This window comes from Ursus americanus, chromosome 8 (genome assembly GCF_024610735.1).
Source record: "Ursus americanus isolate L20-20 chromosome 8, mUrsAme1.1.p, whole genome shotgun sequence".
Lineage (NCBI taxonomy): Eukaryota > Metazoa > Chordata > Mammalia > Carnivora > Ursidae > Ursus > Ursus americanus.
The window spans coordinates 3,672,475-3,687,782 of record NC_142134.1 but is presented as its reverse complement, the minus strand read 5'-3'; the positions used below and the strand labels follow the sequence as shown (position 1 = coordinate 3,687,782).

General features: G+C 38.9%; 1 protein-coding gene across 3 annotated transcripts in view; it reads right to left on the bottom strand.

Annotated features, from left to right (window-relative positions):
* Window positions 1-8,981: 8,981 nt before the first annotated feature.
* Window positions 8,982-15,308, bottom strand: part of PPP3CA (protein phosphatase 3 catalytic subunit alpha) — a 304,076-nt gene continuing 297,749 nt past the window's right edge. For 2 of the 3 annotated variants that reach the window (XM_045792535.2, XM_045792517.2), the window contains 2 exons: window positions 14,051-14,080; window positions 8,982-10,718 (listed from right to left, as the gene is read on the bottom strand). In XM_045792535.2, coding sequence (XP_045648491.1) covers window positions 10,522-10,718; window positions 14,051-14,080 — 227 coding nt within the window. In that variant the 3' untranslated portion in view covers window positions 8,982-10,521. The remainder of the gene's footprint in view (window positions 10,719-14,050; window positions 14,081-15,308) is intronic. The other variant, XM_045792526.2, reaches the window with a different exon arrangement.

Sequence of the window (15,308 nt, the reverse complement as noted above, 5' to 3'; positions counted from 1 at the left end):
TTAAGCAACATTGCCATTCTGTATATCTTCCAGCCCTCAAAACCTACTCCTTACAGATAATTATTTTCAATTCATAGCTGTTTGTTCTAGTATATACATCCATCTTAATAAATAATATGTTTGTACTATTATTTCTTTTTTTAGCTTTATTGAGGTATAATTGATAAATAAAATTACAATATATTTAAAGTGTACATCATGATGAATTTATATATATATCATAAAATGATTCTCCCCTCTAGTTAATTAACACAACCATCACCTCACATATTTATTGTTTCTTGTGTGTGTCTGAGAACATTGAAGTCCTACTCTCTTACAAATTTCAATTTTACACTACAGTGTTACCAGCTACAGTCACCATATTGCACATTAAATCCTCAGATTTTATTCATCTTAAAATATTATTCATCTTATTTACCAAAAAAAATGTAACTGTGTGCTGATGGAAGTTAAGTTATTTTGGTGATCATTTTGCATATATACATACATCAAATCATTATGTTGTACACTTAAAATTAATGCAATGTTAAATGTCAATTATATCTCCATAAAAAAATGAAGAAGGTTTTGTCAATTTGAAAAAATTATTTTACATTCTGTACAATTAGCTTCTGTTTTGATTCACACAAGTACCACCACAATCAAGCCAGAGAACAGCTCTATCTCACCAAAAAACCCTTCATCTTGAGCGCGTCCTCACCCCAACCCTAACCTCAAGAACCACGGATCTAGCCGTAACCCGTCACAGCAGTTTTTGCCTTTTCCACAATGTCACTGGGAAAGAATCACACAGTGTGTCATCTTTTGAGATCGGCCTCCGTGGGGGGTCAATTCTTCACTGCATCGTTACACTTCCTGTGACAGCTTTTATTCCAGACTATCTTTGAGGCCCTTTGCGATGATCATTTCAAGGCCGTTTGTTAAAATGGAGGTCGCTACTCCCCCCGGGGTAGAGGGCAGGTTCATTTACTGACCAGGCTTGTGACGATTATAAGGCAAACTTGGGTAGGATTGCTTGAGCCTCCTTATAAGACTGGGGTTTTCTAAGATGGTGTTCCTCAGCTGTGACAAAAGTCCACAGTCTTTTTTATTTTTATTTTTTGAACCCGGATCTGCCTGTGTATCCATGGTTAGGGCCTAGGGGAGCTGACTGGAGCATGCAGCCCATGTTGGCTGCTGTGCGGTGGGTAATAAAGGCCTTTGTCTCTCACCTAGGAGTCTCCTCCTGTCTTCTGTCCCCACCTAGGACACTGTGGCAACTTCAATTGTTACCTTGCGTGTAGGGTAAGACCTCAGGCCCTTCACGATCCCTGCTGCTCCCTCCATTTGGCATGACGCAATTTGGGTCGTTATGTTTTCACGTGTACCAGTAGTGCACGAGCTTCCTAGGGCTGCCAGAACAAAGTGCCACAAGCTGGGGGCTTAGAACAATAGAAATGTGTTGTCTCCCAGTTCTCGAGGCTAGAAGTTTGAAGTCAAGGTGTCAGGGAGGCCATGCTCCCTCTGAAGCTTGCTGGGGAATTCTTCCGTGCTTCTTCCCAGCTGCTGGGGCTTTGCCAGCAATCTGCTGAGTGCTTGGCTTGCAGCTGGCCGTCCTTTTCTATGGGCACCAGTCCTATTGGGTTAGGGGTCCATCCTACTTTAATAGGACCTCATCTTAATTAATTACATCTGCAACAATTCTATTTCTAAATAGGGTCACCTTCTTAGGCACGAGGGGTGAGGACTTCCACATATCTTTTGGGTGAGGAGACACAATTCAACCCATAGCAAATAGTTTGTCTCTTTTTTATTGCGAAGTACTATTCCATTAAGGTTGGAGGCACTACCGTTTGTTTGTCTATTGGTCTGCTGCAGAACATTCGGGTTGTTTTGGTAATTATGCGTGATGCTATAATAAACATTTATGTACAGAGCTTTGTCTGAGCATAGTGTTTGTTGCTCTAAGGGAAGTATCCAGGAGTGGAATCTCTGGATCAAATGGTAACTTATCCGAGACTGTTCAACGTTTTAAGAAACTGTTTTCCAAAGTGGCTGTAGCATTTCGGATGTCCCCAGGCAGTGCATGAGAGTTCCAGTTGCTCCTCATCCTCACAAGAAGTTGATATTATCATTTTAAAAACTTTTGCTGTGTGTGTGTGTGTGTGTGTGCGTGTGTGTTACTGATCAAATAGCCATATAACACTATCCCATTGTGACTTTAATTTATTTTTCCCTAGTGACTAATGATGTTGAGCACCTTTCAGGTGTGTATTTGCCACCTGTTTATCTTGTTTGGTGTGATTGTTCACATCTTTCACTTATTTTTTAGTTTCTTTGTTGTTGTAATTGGAAAGATTTGTATATATTCTGTATACAAGTCACTTGATAGAGATGCGATTTGAACACACTTTCTCCCAGACTACGGGTTATGTTGTGTTTCATTTTCTTTCCTTTTTTTTTTTTTTTAAGATTTTATTTATTTGACGGAGAGAGAGACAGCCAGCGAGAGAGGGAACACAAGCAGGGGGAGTGGGAGAGGAAGAAGCAGGCTCCCAGCAGAGGAGCCCGATGTGGGGCTCGATCCCAGAATGCCAGGATCATGCCCTGAGCCTGAAGGCACACGCTACCCAGGCGCCCCTATGTTTCATTTTCTTAACAAAGCCCTTTGCAAAGCAAAAACATTGTAAATTTGATGAAGTTCAATTTATCATTTCTCTTTTCTTGTCTAACTTGTGCTTTTTGGTGTCTTAGGTGTGAAATCTTTACCAAACCCAATGTCACAAAAATATTCTCCGTGCTTTCATGTGAAGATTTTATATCTTGTGTTTTAAATTTGAGTCTATGATCCATTTTGAGTTAACTTTGCATAAGGTGTGAGGTTGAAGTTATTTATTTATTTTGCCAGTGGAACCCCAATTATTCCAGCATCATTTGCTGAAAAAGTTACTTTTTCCGTTGAATTGTCTTTGTACATTTCTCAATTGACTATTTCTGTGGGTCTATTACTGGACTCAATTTTGCTTCATGGATTTATGTTTCTATGCTTTCATCAATGCCATACTATTTTGAGGTTTAGAGTATATTTAAAATTTGAGTAATGTAAGCCCTCCAAATTTGACTTTGCCAAAACTGTTTTGGCTATTCTAGATCATTCTCCTTTCAAAATAGATGTTAAAATCCACTTGTCTATATCTACAAGAGACCCTTGTTATGGTTTGATTGGGACTGCATTAAATCTATAGATTCATTTGAGAGGAGTCAACAACTTAAATATACTAAGCTTTCCAATCCATGAACTCAGGATGTCTCTCCATTTATTTAAATCTTCTTTGATTTATTTCATCAGCACTTTATAGTTTTATAATTTTTGCTTTCAATTGTCTTGCAAATCTTAAATAAGTTATGGCACCCAAAAAAAGTCTATTAATTTAGCCCACATATTTATTGCTACTCTTAAAAATTCACTTAATAACCATTCCTTTGCTGTTTCTACCAATCTTAAAATATTATATCTTACACTTTGCCCAATCTTTATTAGGTTCCTGCATAGAAAGATACACCATAGCCAAAAAAAGCCTTCATAAGTATTATGCCTTGTCCTTGGTCCTTAAGATTATTTATAGGTTATTTTGGTGGTATTTTCCAGTAGGCAGGTGGTGTTGTGTTAGGAAGTCACTCCAGGAACTGTGACAGTCCTTTGAAACCATGAAGACTGAAACCAAAAGACGAATAGTATGAGAAGAAGCATGGAAAGAGCCTAGGTCATTGATGGAAATGTTAGGCCACCAAACGATTCCTAGGACCACATAGTCCCAGATGTCCTTGTCAGTAACTGTACATGTCATTATGGTTTGAGCTCAGTTAATCAGGTATTTGGTTACTTGCAGCTGAAAAACCTCCTGCTATGAGTAACTGATGTTGCTTACTATTCTCCTTGTGTACCCGGCTCCTCTTATGCTTTAGCCACAGCAGTTGACATATCACTATTTTCCTGGATCTTCTCCTTTGCCCTTACTTTTTCTGCCAGGCCCAAGTGCCTTCCGCTCCCCTCCCCAACTTCCTTCCTCTACCAATCCACCCTCATAGGAAGGTTCCAACCAAATGCCATTTCTTCTAGGAGAATTTTCTGACTACGCATACCTTTCCAACCCCGACCACATTTACACAGACGTGTTCACACACACACAATCTTCATCTACAGAATATTGATCATAAGCACTCATGCAATGCAGCATTTTGCTGAATGCCACAACAAAATCTGAAGTTTATTGATTGCTTATTTTGTGCCAGCCACCATGATAAGCATTTCCTTTGCTCTGTTTTTTTTTTTTTAACCTCTATGGAAAGCTTACAAATTAATTACTCTTATTGCCTTCATTTTTACTAAAGAACAAGTCAGGTTTAAAGAAGCTTAGTAAGTTTCTCAAGGTCACACAGACAGCCACTAAGCAGCAGAGCTATAAAAATTCCAACCTAAGTCTAACTCCAGACTGGAACTGGTGTAGAGAACATTACACAGAAGTGAGCATGTGTGGCACGAAACCTTGCTTTATTTCACTGCTACTGCGTATCATGAGAAGAGAGACTGTCTTGAATTTCATTGTGTTCTCCTCTCTGCTGGCGTGTGCCCAGGACAGAGACACAATGAATGCGCCCGTTGATCAACGGGCAGTTGTTCACTCTGAGGGCCAGAGCTCCCACCTGCTTGCTGCCAGCACTACCCCAGGCTCCAGCTGTGGCCTTCCCTTCTCTACAAACACACCTGTCCTTATCAGCCTTTGACAAGCCCTGGCAGAACTGTGATAAGTTAACTTGCACTAAGATTTTTTAGCAGCTGACCGTTGTTGTTGTGGTTTCCTTCTCTAATGTGTATTACTTAATAATGGACTTTTGGAGAGAGTGTTGTTGAACCCAAAGAAATGTCTCTTTCACAGTAAAATCTCAAGTACATTAGGAGATTCTTGAAGGTAAACTGTGTTGAATACACGTTCAGGAAACATTTTTGGAACAAATTTTGGCAAGCTCGTTGTTATAGTGGGAGGGGTGGTGTGAAAGAAACAGTCTCTTCAACATGAAAGCATTTCGTTCTCTTCAAGACACATGAGGTTTTTTTTTATCGATTCTTCGCAGAGAAGCATCCAGATACTTACCACCCTAATATCCCCTTCTAGGTGAAGGATTATAAATTTAAAAATGCCACTGCCTTCTCCTCATAACCTGGTTAGTAGTAAATGTTAAGGTTTACAGAAATACTTAAATAATTCCCACATTTTCATCTAAATTCCTACTCATTAAGCAACTGTAAATAAAAAGCAAATTCATTAGGCACAATTCTATGTAGCAACAATGGTAAGCAGTAAAATATTTATCTGTGTAGGATCATCTGTTGAATTGGAACTATAGGACTGAATTTTAAATTTCCTATTGAAATAAACTAGGACATGGTTTCTCAAACTTTTCTGATCATAAAAATTTTGATGGATACTTATTAAAATACAGACTTCACTCCAGAGCTTCAGTCTCCAGAAGATACTTAATGAGAACGAGTGGGACATACTGAACTAGGACAAGCGTCTCGGCTGTTCTTCAGTCAAGATTTGACATTTGGGCTCTGGGATAACCCATTTTGCGAGATCATTCTGGAAAACATTTTTCTTCTCTTTCCCAAAGAACATTATTCCAGGCACTGTTAAATGCTGAGGAAAAAAAAGATAAGCAACAATTCTCACTGAAGAGTCAGACAAAGGCCACGAACATTTATACACAGTGCGTTAGCCGCTAAAATAAAGATAGTGCAGGATACCATGCATTTCGAGAGGAGGAAATGCTTTGAGTATTTAAGGCAAACTGGACCTCTACAAAGGTGAGGTCATTAGACATAGAAGACATATGAATAAAGACTCAGGGCCTTAAGGAAACCTGGTGTTTTCTGAGACTGTGAAATGTCCGGCACGGCTGAGGCCCCGGGTCAAGTTGGGGCAGGTGGGGGTAAGGGAGGCTGGGAAGAGGTGGATTGTGAACACCTTACACACGGCCTTGACGAGGTTGGACTCAGTCTCATAGATGAGAAGGTGCTATTGGGAAGAAACCTAGATATCCCCAGCACTGGGTATAGAATGACTTCAAAATACAACTTGACAAGAATGCCTCAGGACTGGCATTTAAGGGGACTTTGTTCTGAGCGAATAGTCTACAACAGTCAGTTTCCAGCTTTGCTAATCCAGTGGAGACACTTCTCAGCTGACAGCTTATATAGACGCTCAATGTGCTAAAACAGATAAAAGGGCTGCTTTGGTTGAAGCAGGACGCTCAGCCCCACGGCAATATAAACATGGGTTTCTAAGGAACAGCTGCAAATCCAAGTTCTATGCTTTCAGGAGAAGGGATAATTGAATGGCTATTTAGGATCCTACCGTTGAAGGGAAACTTTGATGTTGTCTTTGAGGAGAGCCCCTTCAGTTTTGTCTAGTATAGCTCCTTCCAGGCAGCATCCTTCAGAAGATGCTTGGGGCACTGAGTCAAGTCTGCCTAGGTTTGAACACTTCCCGGGAAGGGGAGGCACCCACATTCTCCTGTAGTTTACTCTCTGTGACACAGGCTCATTCATTAACCACTTCTACTTTATGACAAGTAGGCATCTTTCTGATTTAAGCAGGGTTTATTTGGAATAACCAACTCAATATTAAAGCTATCATGTCAACTTCTGTCACTTTTTAGGTTTCTTCAATCTTTGTTTTAAACAACTCTCCTTCCCTGCTGGGTTTCCAGTCTCCCATATACATTCCAATTAGCCAATGTTGCCTCTTGAAAATGTGAAAACCAGAAACAGGTTCAACATTTTTTCCCCAACATCTTGCCTCCCTTTACTACATATGCATTTGTAAAAAAGTGACTTTATCATGAAAGGGCTTCACCAGGGGCTTTCTGGTTAACATTACCATAAAATATATGAAAAAAGAATATCCACGAAACAGAGTAAAAATGGCATTAAAAAGCAGTGTAAAGCCAGACATTGACTCATTACGTTAACATTGAACATGAGAGAGAAATCTGGTATGTTGTCATGATTGCCACCTTTTGTGTATGTGTGTGCGTGCATGTGTGTATGTGTAAAAAATAAGAACCTAGAAGAACAGTGAGAGAACATAACAGAGACTTAGTGTTTGTTGAATGAATTAAATGGAAAGCCACATACCAAGGGAAATGAAAATATCTTTAGTTTGGGGATCTCAGATTTGTCCAACTCAAGGGGTTCCCAGTCTTGAAGAAACATAGGCACTCTGCCAGGGCAAACTGAAAGGCCCGACTTCTTAATGAGTGTGACAAGAGGAATCCAGTGATTGGGACATGAAGTAGTCAAGGAAAAGCGTTAGACATTTTAGGAAGGCCATTCCCATTGTCACTCCTGTGGTGCTGACTTCATGTCAGGACCCTGGTTTCTAGACAGAAAGATGGATGTGTACTCAAGTTTATTACTTCCCATGAGCATGGTGGGGTGGGAGGAAAAGAAATGTTTTGGGACAAGAGCACACTGGGGGCTTTGGCATCGCCATGACTCATTCTGGGCTGACACAGAAAGATGCCGCCACCTTGACACTCCGGGCTAAGGCATGCCACTGTGGATGGACAGAGATGTCCCCCACCACTCCACTTTGTTCCCTTCATCATACAAGTTTAGTCTCTGAAGATTTTTCTTTCTTTTCTTCAAAAATATTTTAAAAGAATAAAAGTAGAAATACTTTAGATAAGAAATATTGCTGAGGGTCAGTCAAATCTAGCTCTGACTCCTTAAAAAGCTAGCTGACCACTCAGCACGGACCGTGAATCTCTTAGGAGGTAAGTCACCTTAAGGATGGGTGTGTGTGTGTGTGTGTGAGTACAGCCAAAGATTCACTGGCATGAATAACTCAAGAATTCAACAGGTTCTTTAAAAGTGAAGAAGAAAGCTCTAATAACTGATAATTTTGTGGTATTATCCCATCTGGAGAAATAACTTCAGTTCTACATTGATTTCTTTGGTAGACTGAACAATGATGCAAAAATATACAGTATTACTTTCCTAACTACTGACCAGAAAGACCAAGCCATACTCACATCAATTGCTTATTTTAATGTCAAATGTTTATTTCTATGCCATAGTTGCCTCAGCACAATTTGTAAAAGAAAGGAATCCCCAAAAAATGAATTTTTTTTTTGGTCAGGATATTTTCTCCGCAGTTATAAGAACGAAAACAAACACCTCAGTATCAAGAATTACCATTTCTTCCACATTATTCTAATAAGTTGCATCTAAATATTTTCCTTGGGCGTCATTTTTTAAGGGTGGAAAAATATCCACAGGGGAAAATGTTTGTATTCACGAAAATAAACTTGGGACAGTCTTGCCAGAGAATATATCTAGAACATCTTTGTTTTGGTACACTATATCACTAATTGCCGTATTCTTATTATTTGATATAACAGGCATACTTTATTACATAAAACAAAGTGCACTGAAAATGAACAATGTTAGAAACAAACTGGAATTTGGTGTATCTTGAATCTTCGGGTGATTAGATATGAGCCAAAGCGCCAGTATACAAATTTCGTATCAATACAAATGCAACTCTCTTCCGTGATGAAAATGCACTTAGGAGCTTAGTTCTTTTTGTTTGAGCAGATAGGGCACCCAATACAACTGAAACAGCCTGATAACAAATGTGTTTTTTTTTTCAATAAAAAGGAATGCTCTGGTTTCTTAACTGGCTCCCACATTCGAGGGAGCCAGAAGATGGCATTTGCTCTTTAAATATATTTCTCTTGTCTGATTTGAGACACAAATCCACCAAGATTCTTCCAGCGGAAGTAGGCGCCACACCTCAGATCACCAGGCCCTCGGGGAAGGAAGCCTGTTACATAAGTAAATTTGTGACATGCGGTGGTGGGCCCAGCACCTCGAAGACAGCATGGTGGTTGTGCACAGAAATCCCTTCAGCAGACTCAGTGAAAGGATGAGAGTTCTTTAAGTTCATGCACATTTTATTGAGTAGTAATATAAAATGCTTTTTCTTTGTCATTGTTACAAGTGCATGCTTTGATTGCCAACATTTCAGAAGTCAAATTACAAAGGCAAGGCTTTAGGCTGTGGTGAATTACTTGGGCACTTATACAATTGTTAAAAAATGTGAATGGACTTTTGTTGTTGTTTTCAGAATGAACCAGTTGTAACCCGTAACTGATATACAAAGGGAAAAAAGTGAAAAAAGTACATATTTTGTGGCACATGACAGAACAGAACAAAATAACTAAACCATTATGACATTAACAGTTACCATGCATTTAGAGTTTCACATGTAACTACAAACTTATTTAAATTTCACAAGGTTTGCTAAACATGCTAACCGTCTATATGTGCACTGACAAGCTTATGTTAAAAACTTTTAAGAATACTCTCCCCTTTAGATTTTTTCAAAGCTTTTTTGATTACAAAATTTCAAAGGCATTAAGCATTTTAGAGAATATAAAGTACGCCAGTATACATACATTTCCAGTATATGTCAGACCACTAAGCGCATTACAGTCCCATACAGGCCGATACAGCCATTTTTTTTTTTCTTAAAAAACATGCATAGGCAGATTTTTTTTTTTTTACAGAATATAGTTGCTTTATCACTGTACTTAATATGGTGTCTTGTTCACTATACTTAAAAATGCACCACTCATAAATATTTAATTCAGCAAGCCACAACCAAGACTTGATTTATCAACAAAAAAACCCCTAAATACAAACAGCAAAAAAAGATAGATGTAATTATTCCAGTTTTTTTAAAACTTAAAGGAAAGAAAAGATAGTCATTGCTAAATTAATAAGATAAGTGTCATACGGAAAGAAGGCCATTCAAGCACACTAAAGAACCTGAGGTAAGCATAATCTGTACAAAATTAAACTGTCCTTTTTGGCATTTTAACAAATTTGCAACATTCTTTTTTTTTTTCTTTTTCTGGTTTTTTTTTTTTAAGACTGCCTAATTCATTTTATAGCCATTGTCTGACAAGAGTAGCAAAACATTATCAATAAATAGTCCTTATTTAGTTTGTACATCATTTTGTTAAAAATGTGTGATGTCATCCATTTTTAGTGCTGCGACTGTAAACGTACAATAGAGTAAGAAATTAGACAAAGTTTTCGTGTCCAGTAACATAACAAAAGACCTTTCATTAATCTATCTAGAAGTCCCCAATGCAGTAGGAAAACACGTTCATTCCCCTAACATTGCAGTATATACTAGCATTAGCTTTCTTTTTAAAATTTTTTTTTCCTAGAAGCATTTTTAAAAGGCATACCCAAAAGAGGTGTTTCGTCACCACCCTCACCAAAATATAGTTTATTATCTCTCTCCCTCTTTTTTAACGATAGTGTAAACGGAGTCCAATTCCTGGCCCCCAGAGCAAATAAGCTACCGTCAGAGGCAAGAACACCCAACTGCTGATAGGCAGCAATCCCCGTCATGCCCTGCAGCTCAAAAAAAAAAAAATAATAAAGTGAACAGGAAGTGGTCACTGGATATTGCTGCTATTACTGCCATTGCTGTCCGTGCCGTTAGTCTCTGAGGCGAGAGCCTTGTTGATGGAGTTAAGGTTGGCGTCAGAGGGCATGGCATCTCTGCGAGGTGGCATCCTCTCGTTAATTCGGTCTAAGCCCTTGGCCTCTTCGAAGCTAGTGATCTTATGTTGTGGTGAAAATCCTTTGATAGCTAAACAGAAGATCATTTAAAAAAAAAAAAAGAAAGAAAAATTAGGTTAGCCAGAGGAAAACAAAGGGCACAGCTGTCGCATCAGGTGAGGTTAGAGATTTCGCAGTGAGTGAGGGAATCCTTTAGTAGAGAACAAAATGACGGGACCTGAACACAACACAACAGACTCCTTACCATACCCGAAGATAACTAAAAGGTTTGAAAACAGCCAATGTCTCTTGCCAACCAAAATGTCCTCTTCAAGTTAGTGAGATGTAAACATTTCTCTGGTTCTTCATGAGAGTTTAGATCAATGAAATCCGAAGTGGATAGGTCAAGAGGAAGGTTGCTGCCAGGGACAGGTGTCTAGACTTAGCATCAGCTGGCCACATCACTAGCCTGATCTACTGCAGCAGACACCCTAACCTAGACGGACTGTAACATAGGCTTCTTTGGCTATCCCACCGTGCTAGTAATGGCAAATTACTAGAGACAGGAGAGCTATGCCTAAAAGTCTAGTAGAGAGCGTTAGAGGAGAAGCTAAAAGGAGCATAAAAGGAATTAACTTTAAGGGCATTTCCATGTCATCTCAGAATCCCAGAAAGACTTTCTTGGCAAACAACTCAATGGTTGCATGAAGGAAAAAAAAAAGAAATTATAAACTCCTGCTTCTCTAACTCAACTTTGGAAACATGTGGAGTGGGTGACAAGGTAAGAGAAACACAGAAAAATCAAGATCGGATCACTAAGTAAAAAAACGTTGTCTGCCCTTCAGCGGCAAAACAGGTCAAACTGCTGTTCCTCTGGTATCCGTTACTGCCTAAATCAAAGCAAAACTCTTTCTTAGGAGGTCAATGCAGAGGTAAGCGATGCTTCAAGAATAACGGCCCCACGTCGGGCTCCTCCGCTATGAGCCTGCTTCTTCCTCTCCCACTCCCCCTGCTTGTGTTCCCTCTCTCGCTGGCTGTCTCTATCTCTGTCAAATAAATAAATAAAATCTTTAAAAAAAAAAAAAAAGGATAACGGGGAAATGCCTTTCACAACTTTCAGCAAAAATGACAGGATTGTTTTGGGACCCATTCAGGGAAAACACGGCATTCTCGAGGGGGCGTATAGATATTTAATTTAATTTTTCCATTAACTCTTAGTGTGCCGCAGAGATAGATCAGGCATTTGTTCAAGAAACTTAGTGGCTTCTTCAGTGCACTGACCAGTGAGCTGAAAATAAAGTCCATATGGGGAACCAATGACATTAGTTTGCTTTACTTCCTGCGATGTGCAAGCCAGGCACTGAAGGGCCAATCACCAGTGCTGAATTGGGTTACATCTCCATGGCTGATCGGGGACAATTTCACGGTACCTTCATCCTCCCCACCTTATTCGGGGCGGGGGGTGGGGGGAAAGGAAAGCAGTTTCAAGCTGAAACTTTGCCAGCCAGTCCTGCACAAATGTGCAGTGCCTTTCACTAGTATGGATGAGATTCTTAGAAGATCTACACCGTTGCCTCCAAACTCATTAAAGGATGAGAAATAGTTTGTTACCTCTCTGCATTTTAAAGGTTAGCAAAATGGTGATTAGTCAACTGTGAGAGGAAGAAGATGGGGAAACGAGGAAAGACCAAGGCCCAAAGCAAAGCTTCTTAATTCTTCTCTAATTTGGTAATAAATTGCAAAATAATAGAGCTGTCTAATGAGCACCCACCCTGAACACTCAATTATTTTGAGGGACAAAATAATGGCACAAAGTGGTATTTTATTCTTTTTCTAAACCACTGTGAATATCATTTCATCGTAATGAGTAAGTACAGAAGTTTGTCAACATGATAATTTATGAAGCGATTTTATTAATTTAAATGGTAAAAGAGGTATCTCAGGGTTTTAAAAGCCAATAGGGTGAGCGCGTAAAAATTCAAACTCGAGCTGGAACAATGGGTATGTCCCGAATGGGGCTCCGTCTCTAATCAAATCTCAAACCCTGGTCTGGAAGAATGTGCTCTGCTGTAGTTGCTGGTCAGACAATGGGTATTAGCAATTTACATTGGTAGTATCGCAACACAACACAGAGTCACAGAAACCACAGAAAACAGCCAAACTATCAACAAGAATGCACACTGCAGAGTAGAATTTGCCAAGAGGAATAGAGAATTCCCACATAAATAGCAGTTTACTCACTGCTATTTAGGAAGCAGTTGTATTTTCTCTTACAGTGCTATCATGTCCCCTACCGTAACCAAATCAGATGCAAATTCGACAGTCTAAAGTGGCACTTTTTACATCGTAGCGAAGGACCATACGCACACAATTTTGGGAAAAAATTAAAGAAAAGTGATCTTGCAAGAACAAAATACAACTGAAGAATTTTGTTTTAAAGGGGAACTTCAAATTATTCTTTTTAAAATTTCCAGAGGGTATGGTATGAATAATGTTAAAAACGATTTTGATAGGCAGTCCTCTCATAACTATGCATCGTTTGAGCATTTGATTCAAAAGTAATTTCTAGAAGGCCAACGCTGTTTTCCTCGAGCAGTGCTGGGGCACAGTGGGTGGGGTACACCTCTTGATTCCCCCCACGGCGCCTAGCACAGTGCCTGGCACAGAGCAGACACTCAGTGAACCATCAATCGAGTGAGGACTGGATATTCACTGTTCTTGTCGTGGCCACTGCCACAGCCACTGGGTATTTTTGAACTCTTGATAGTATCTTAATGGTGCCAACCGTCCTACAAATACCAATAGGTTAAAATTTGTAAGACTAGCAGAACTGTTTATCTCATACACAGCTGTCTCACGTTGGAATATTTCTTAGAGACATAAATTAATGTTGAACTACAACAAAGCACTATTCCAATGAATGCTTTTTTTTTTCTTTTGGCTAGAAACTTCTAACGACTAGATTTAATAAAGCTATTTTTCTTCTCTTCTCTTCAGTGCTGACTGAAAATGATTTGAGGGAGGGACATGGTTCAGCTCAAAGAATATTATTTTATGCGATATTTGTCAAAAACAGCTGCCATAACCCCCACCCCACATCGTTCAAGATATATAATCCTTTGGTTTTCTGTGACTATACTAGGTTCGTCGTGTACAAAGTCAAACATAGCTTCAAGGGAAAGAAAAAAAACAACAAACAAACAAACCATAAAAGGACATTTTCCCCTTTAAAGCAAGAACATTTTGGTTAATACTGAGCCACAACTGTTAGCCCAACACCCACACACTCTGTACAAGCTACAGCAAAAAAAAAAAAAAAAAAAAAAGAAAGAAAGAAAGAAAGAAAAAGAAAAAAAAAATGAATACACCCAGCAGAGCCCTTATCTGTTGCAGGTACAACAGAAAGGGGACTGGCCAATTTACCTTCATCAGCCTCAATAGCCTCAACAGTAGCTGAAGAGAAGAAAGGGGGTGCAAAATGAATGAGAAAAATGAGCAGAGGATTTTTAACTCTAAGAACAAATCAGTGACCATCAAGGGAGCTCAGAGAATTAATGTTCCTGTAAGTGCTGGATTCTGGCACAGACAACAAAACCAAAATGGTAAAAAGAAAGGAAAAAAAACACGACAAAAATGAGAAGTTTATTTTATGAGCTGGCTACATCCATCTGAGTGAACTGGTTTTTGTTAATGAAATAAATGACAAAACAGTCAACCCTTTTGAAAAACAGGACAGTTTTCTTTTATTTAGACTGAATCGGTAAGAGACTAGGTCAATCTAGTCTGACACAGAAGGTATAATAAACAAACCACTACTGTGTTTGGCGATTAATGATTTGAAAATGACAGACAAAATGGCAGAACTCAAAGCAGTGTCATAGTATCAGTGGGATAATTCACACTACTTAATATTAAATAGCGTGATTCCTAGTGCAGTGGAAAAGTGGAGTGTGTGTGTGTGCGAATCTAGAGGAAGAATAAAATCAATGTGTCTGAGTTGACAGTTCATGTAACTCCTTTAAAGACAAACACAGAGCTTGTCTGGAGTGGTGAGGGAGAAGGGGAAAAGGTGGGCAATGCCATAGATAGATAGATAGATAGATAGATAGATAGATAGATAGATAGATAGATAGATAATAGATAGATAGATAGATAGATAGATAGATAGTCTGGACTTCCTTTGCCAGGCAACCCAATTTAAAGTCAGTTTTCCTTACTGGAATACCATCTATAGAAAGGAAATTCTTGAAATGTTATAATCAAGTGGTAACATGTCAGTTACAGTAATAATTCTATCAACATTTTAAAGAAGAGGCAGTCCAAATACTGAAACCTCAGCATATTTCAGAGGCAACACTTTAAAAGCCCATTGCTTTCTCAGCAATTTTTATAATAAGGTTAGGGTTTATATTCTCACTAATACAGGTGTATGAGTCTTTCCATGTTATTAAGGCTAGTTGACATTTCCCTAATTAAGGGCTAAAATGCAAAACTTCTCTGTAACTCCAAAATGTTTAATATTCAAATTCTACCCCCTGACTTTAATTTGCATATTCTCATAATTTAAGGTTTCAAAATGAGAGCAACTGCCAAGTGTGCACCATAATTTCCTTACAGTGCATTCTAAATTCCTTCTGAGAAAAATGTAAAATGTTTACCACCATGGAGAAAAGCTAAACAG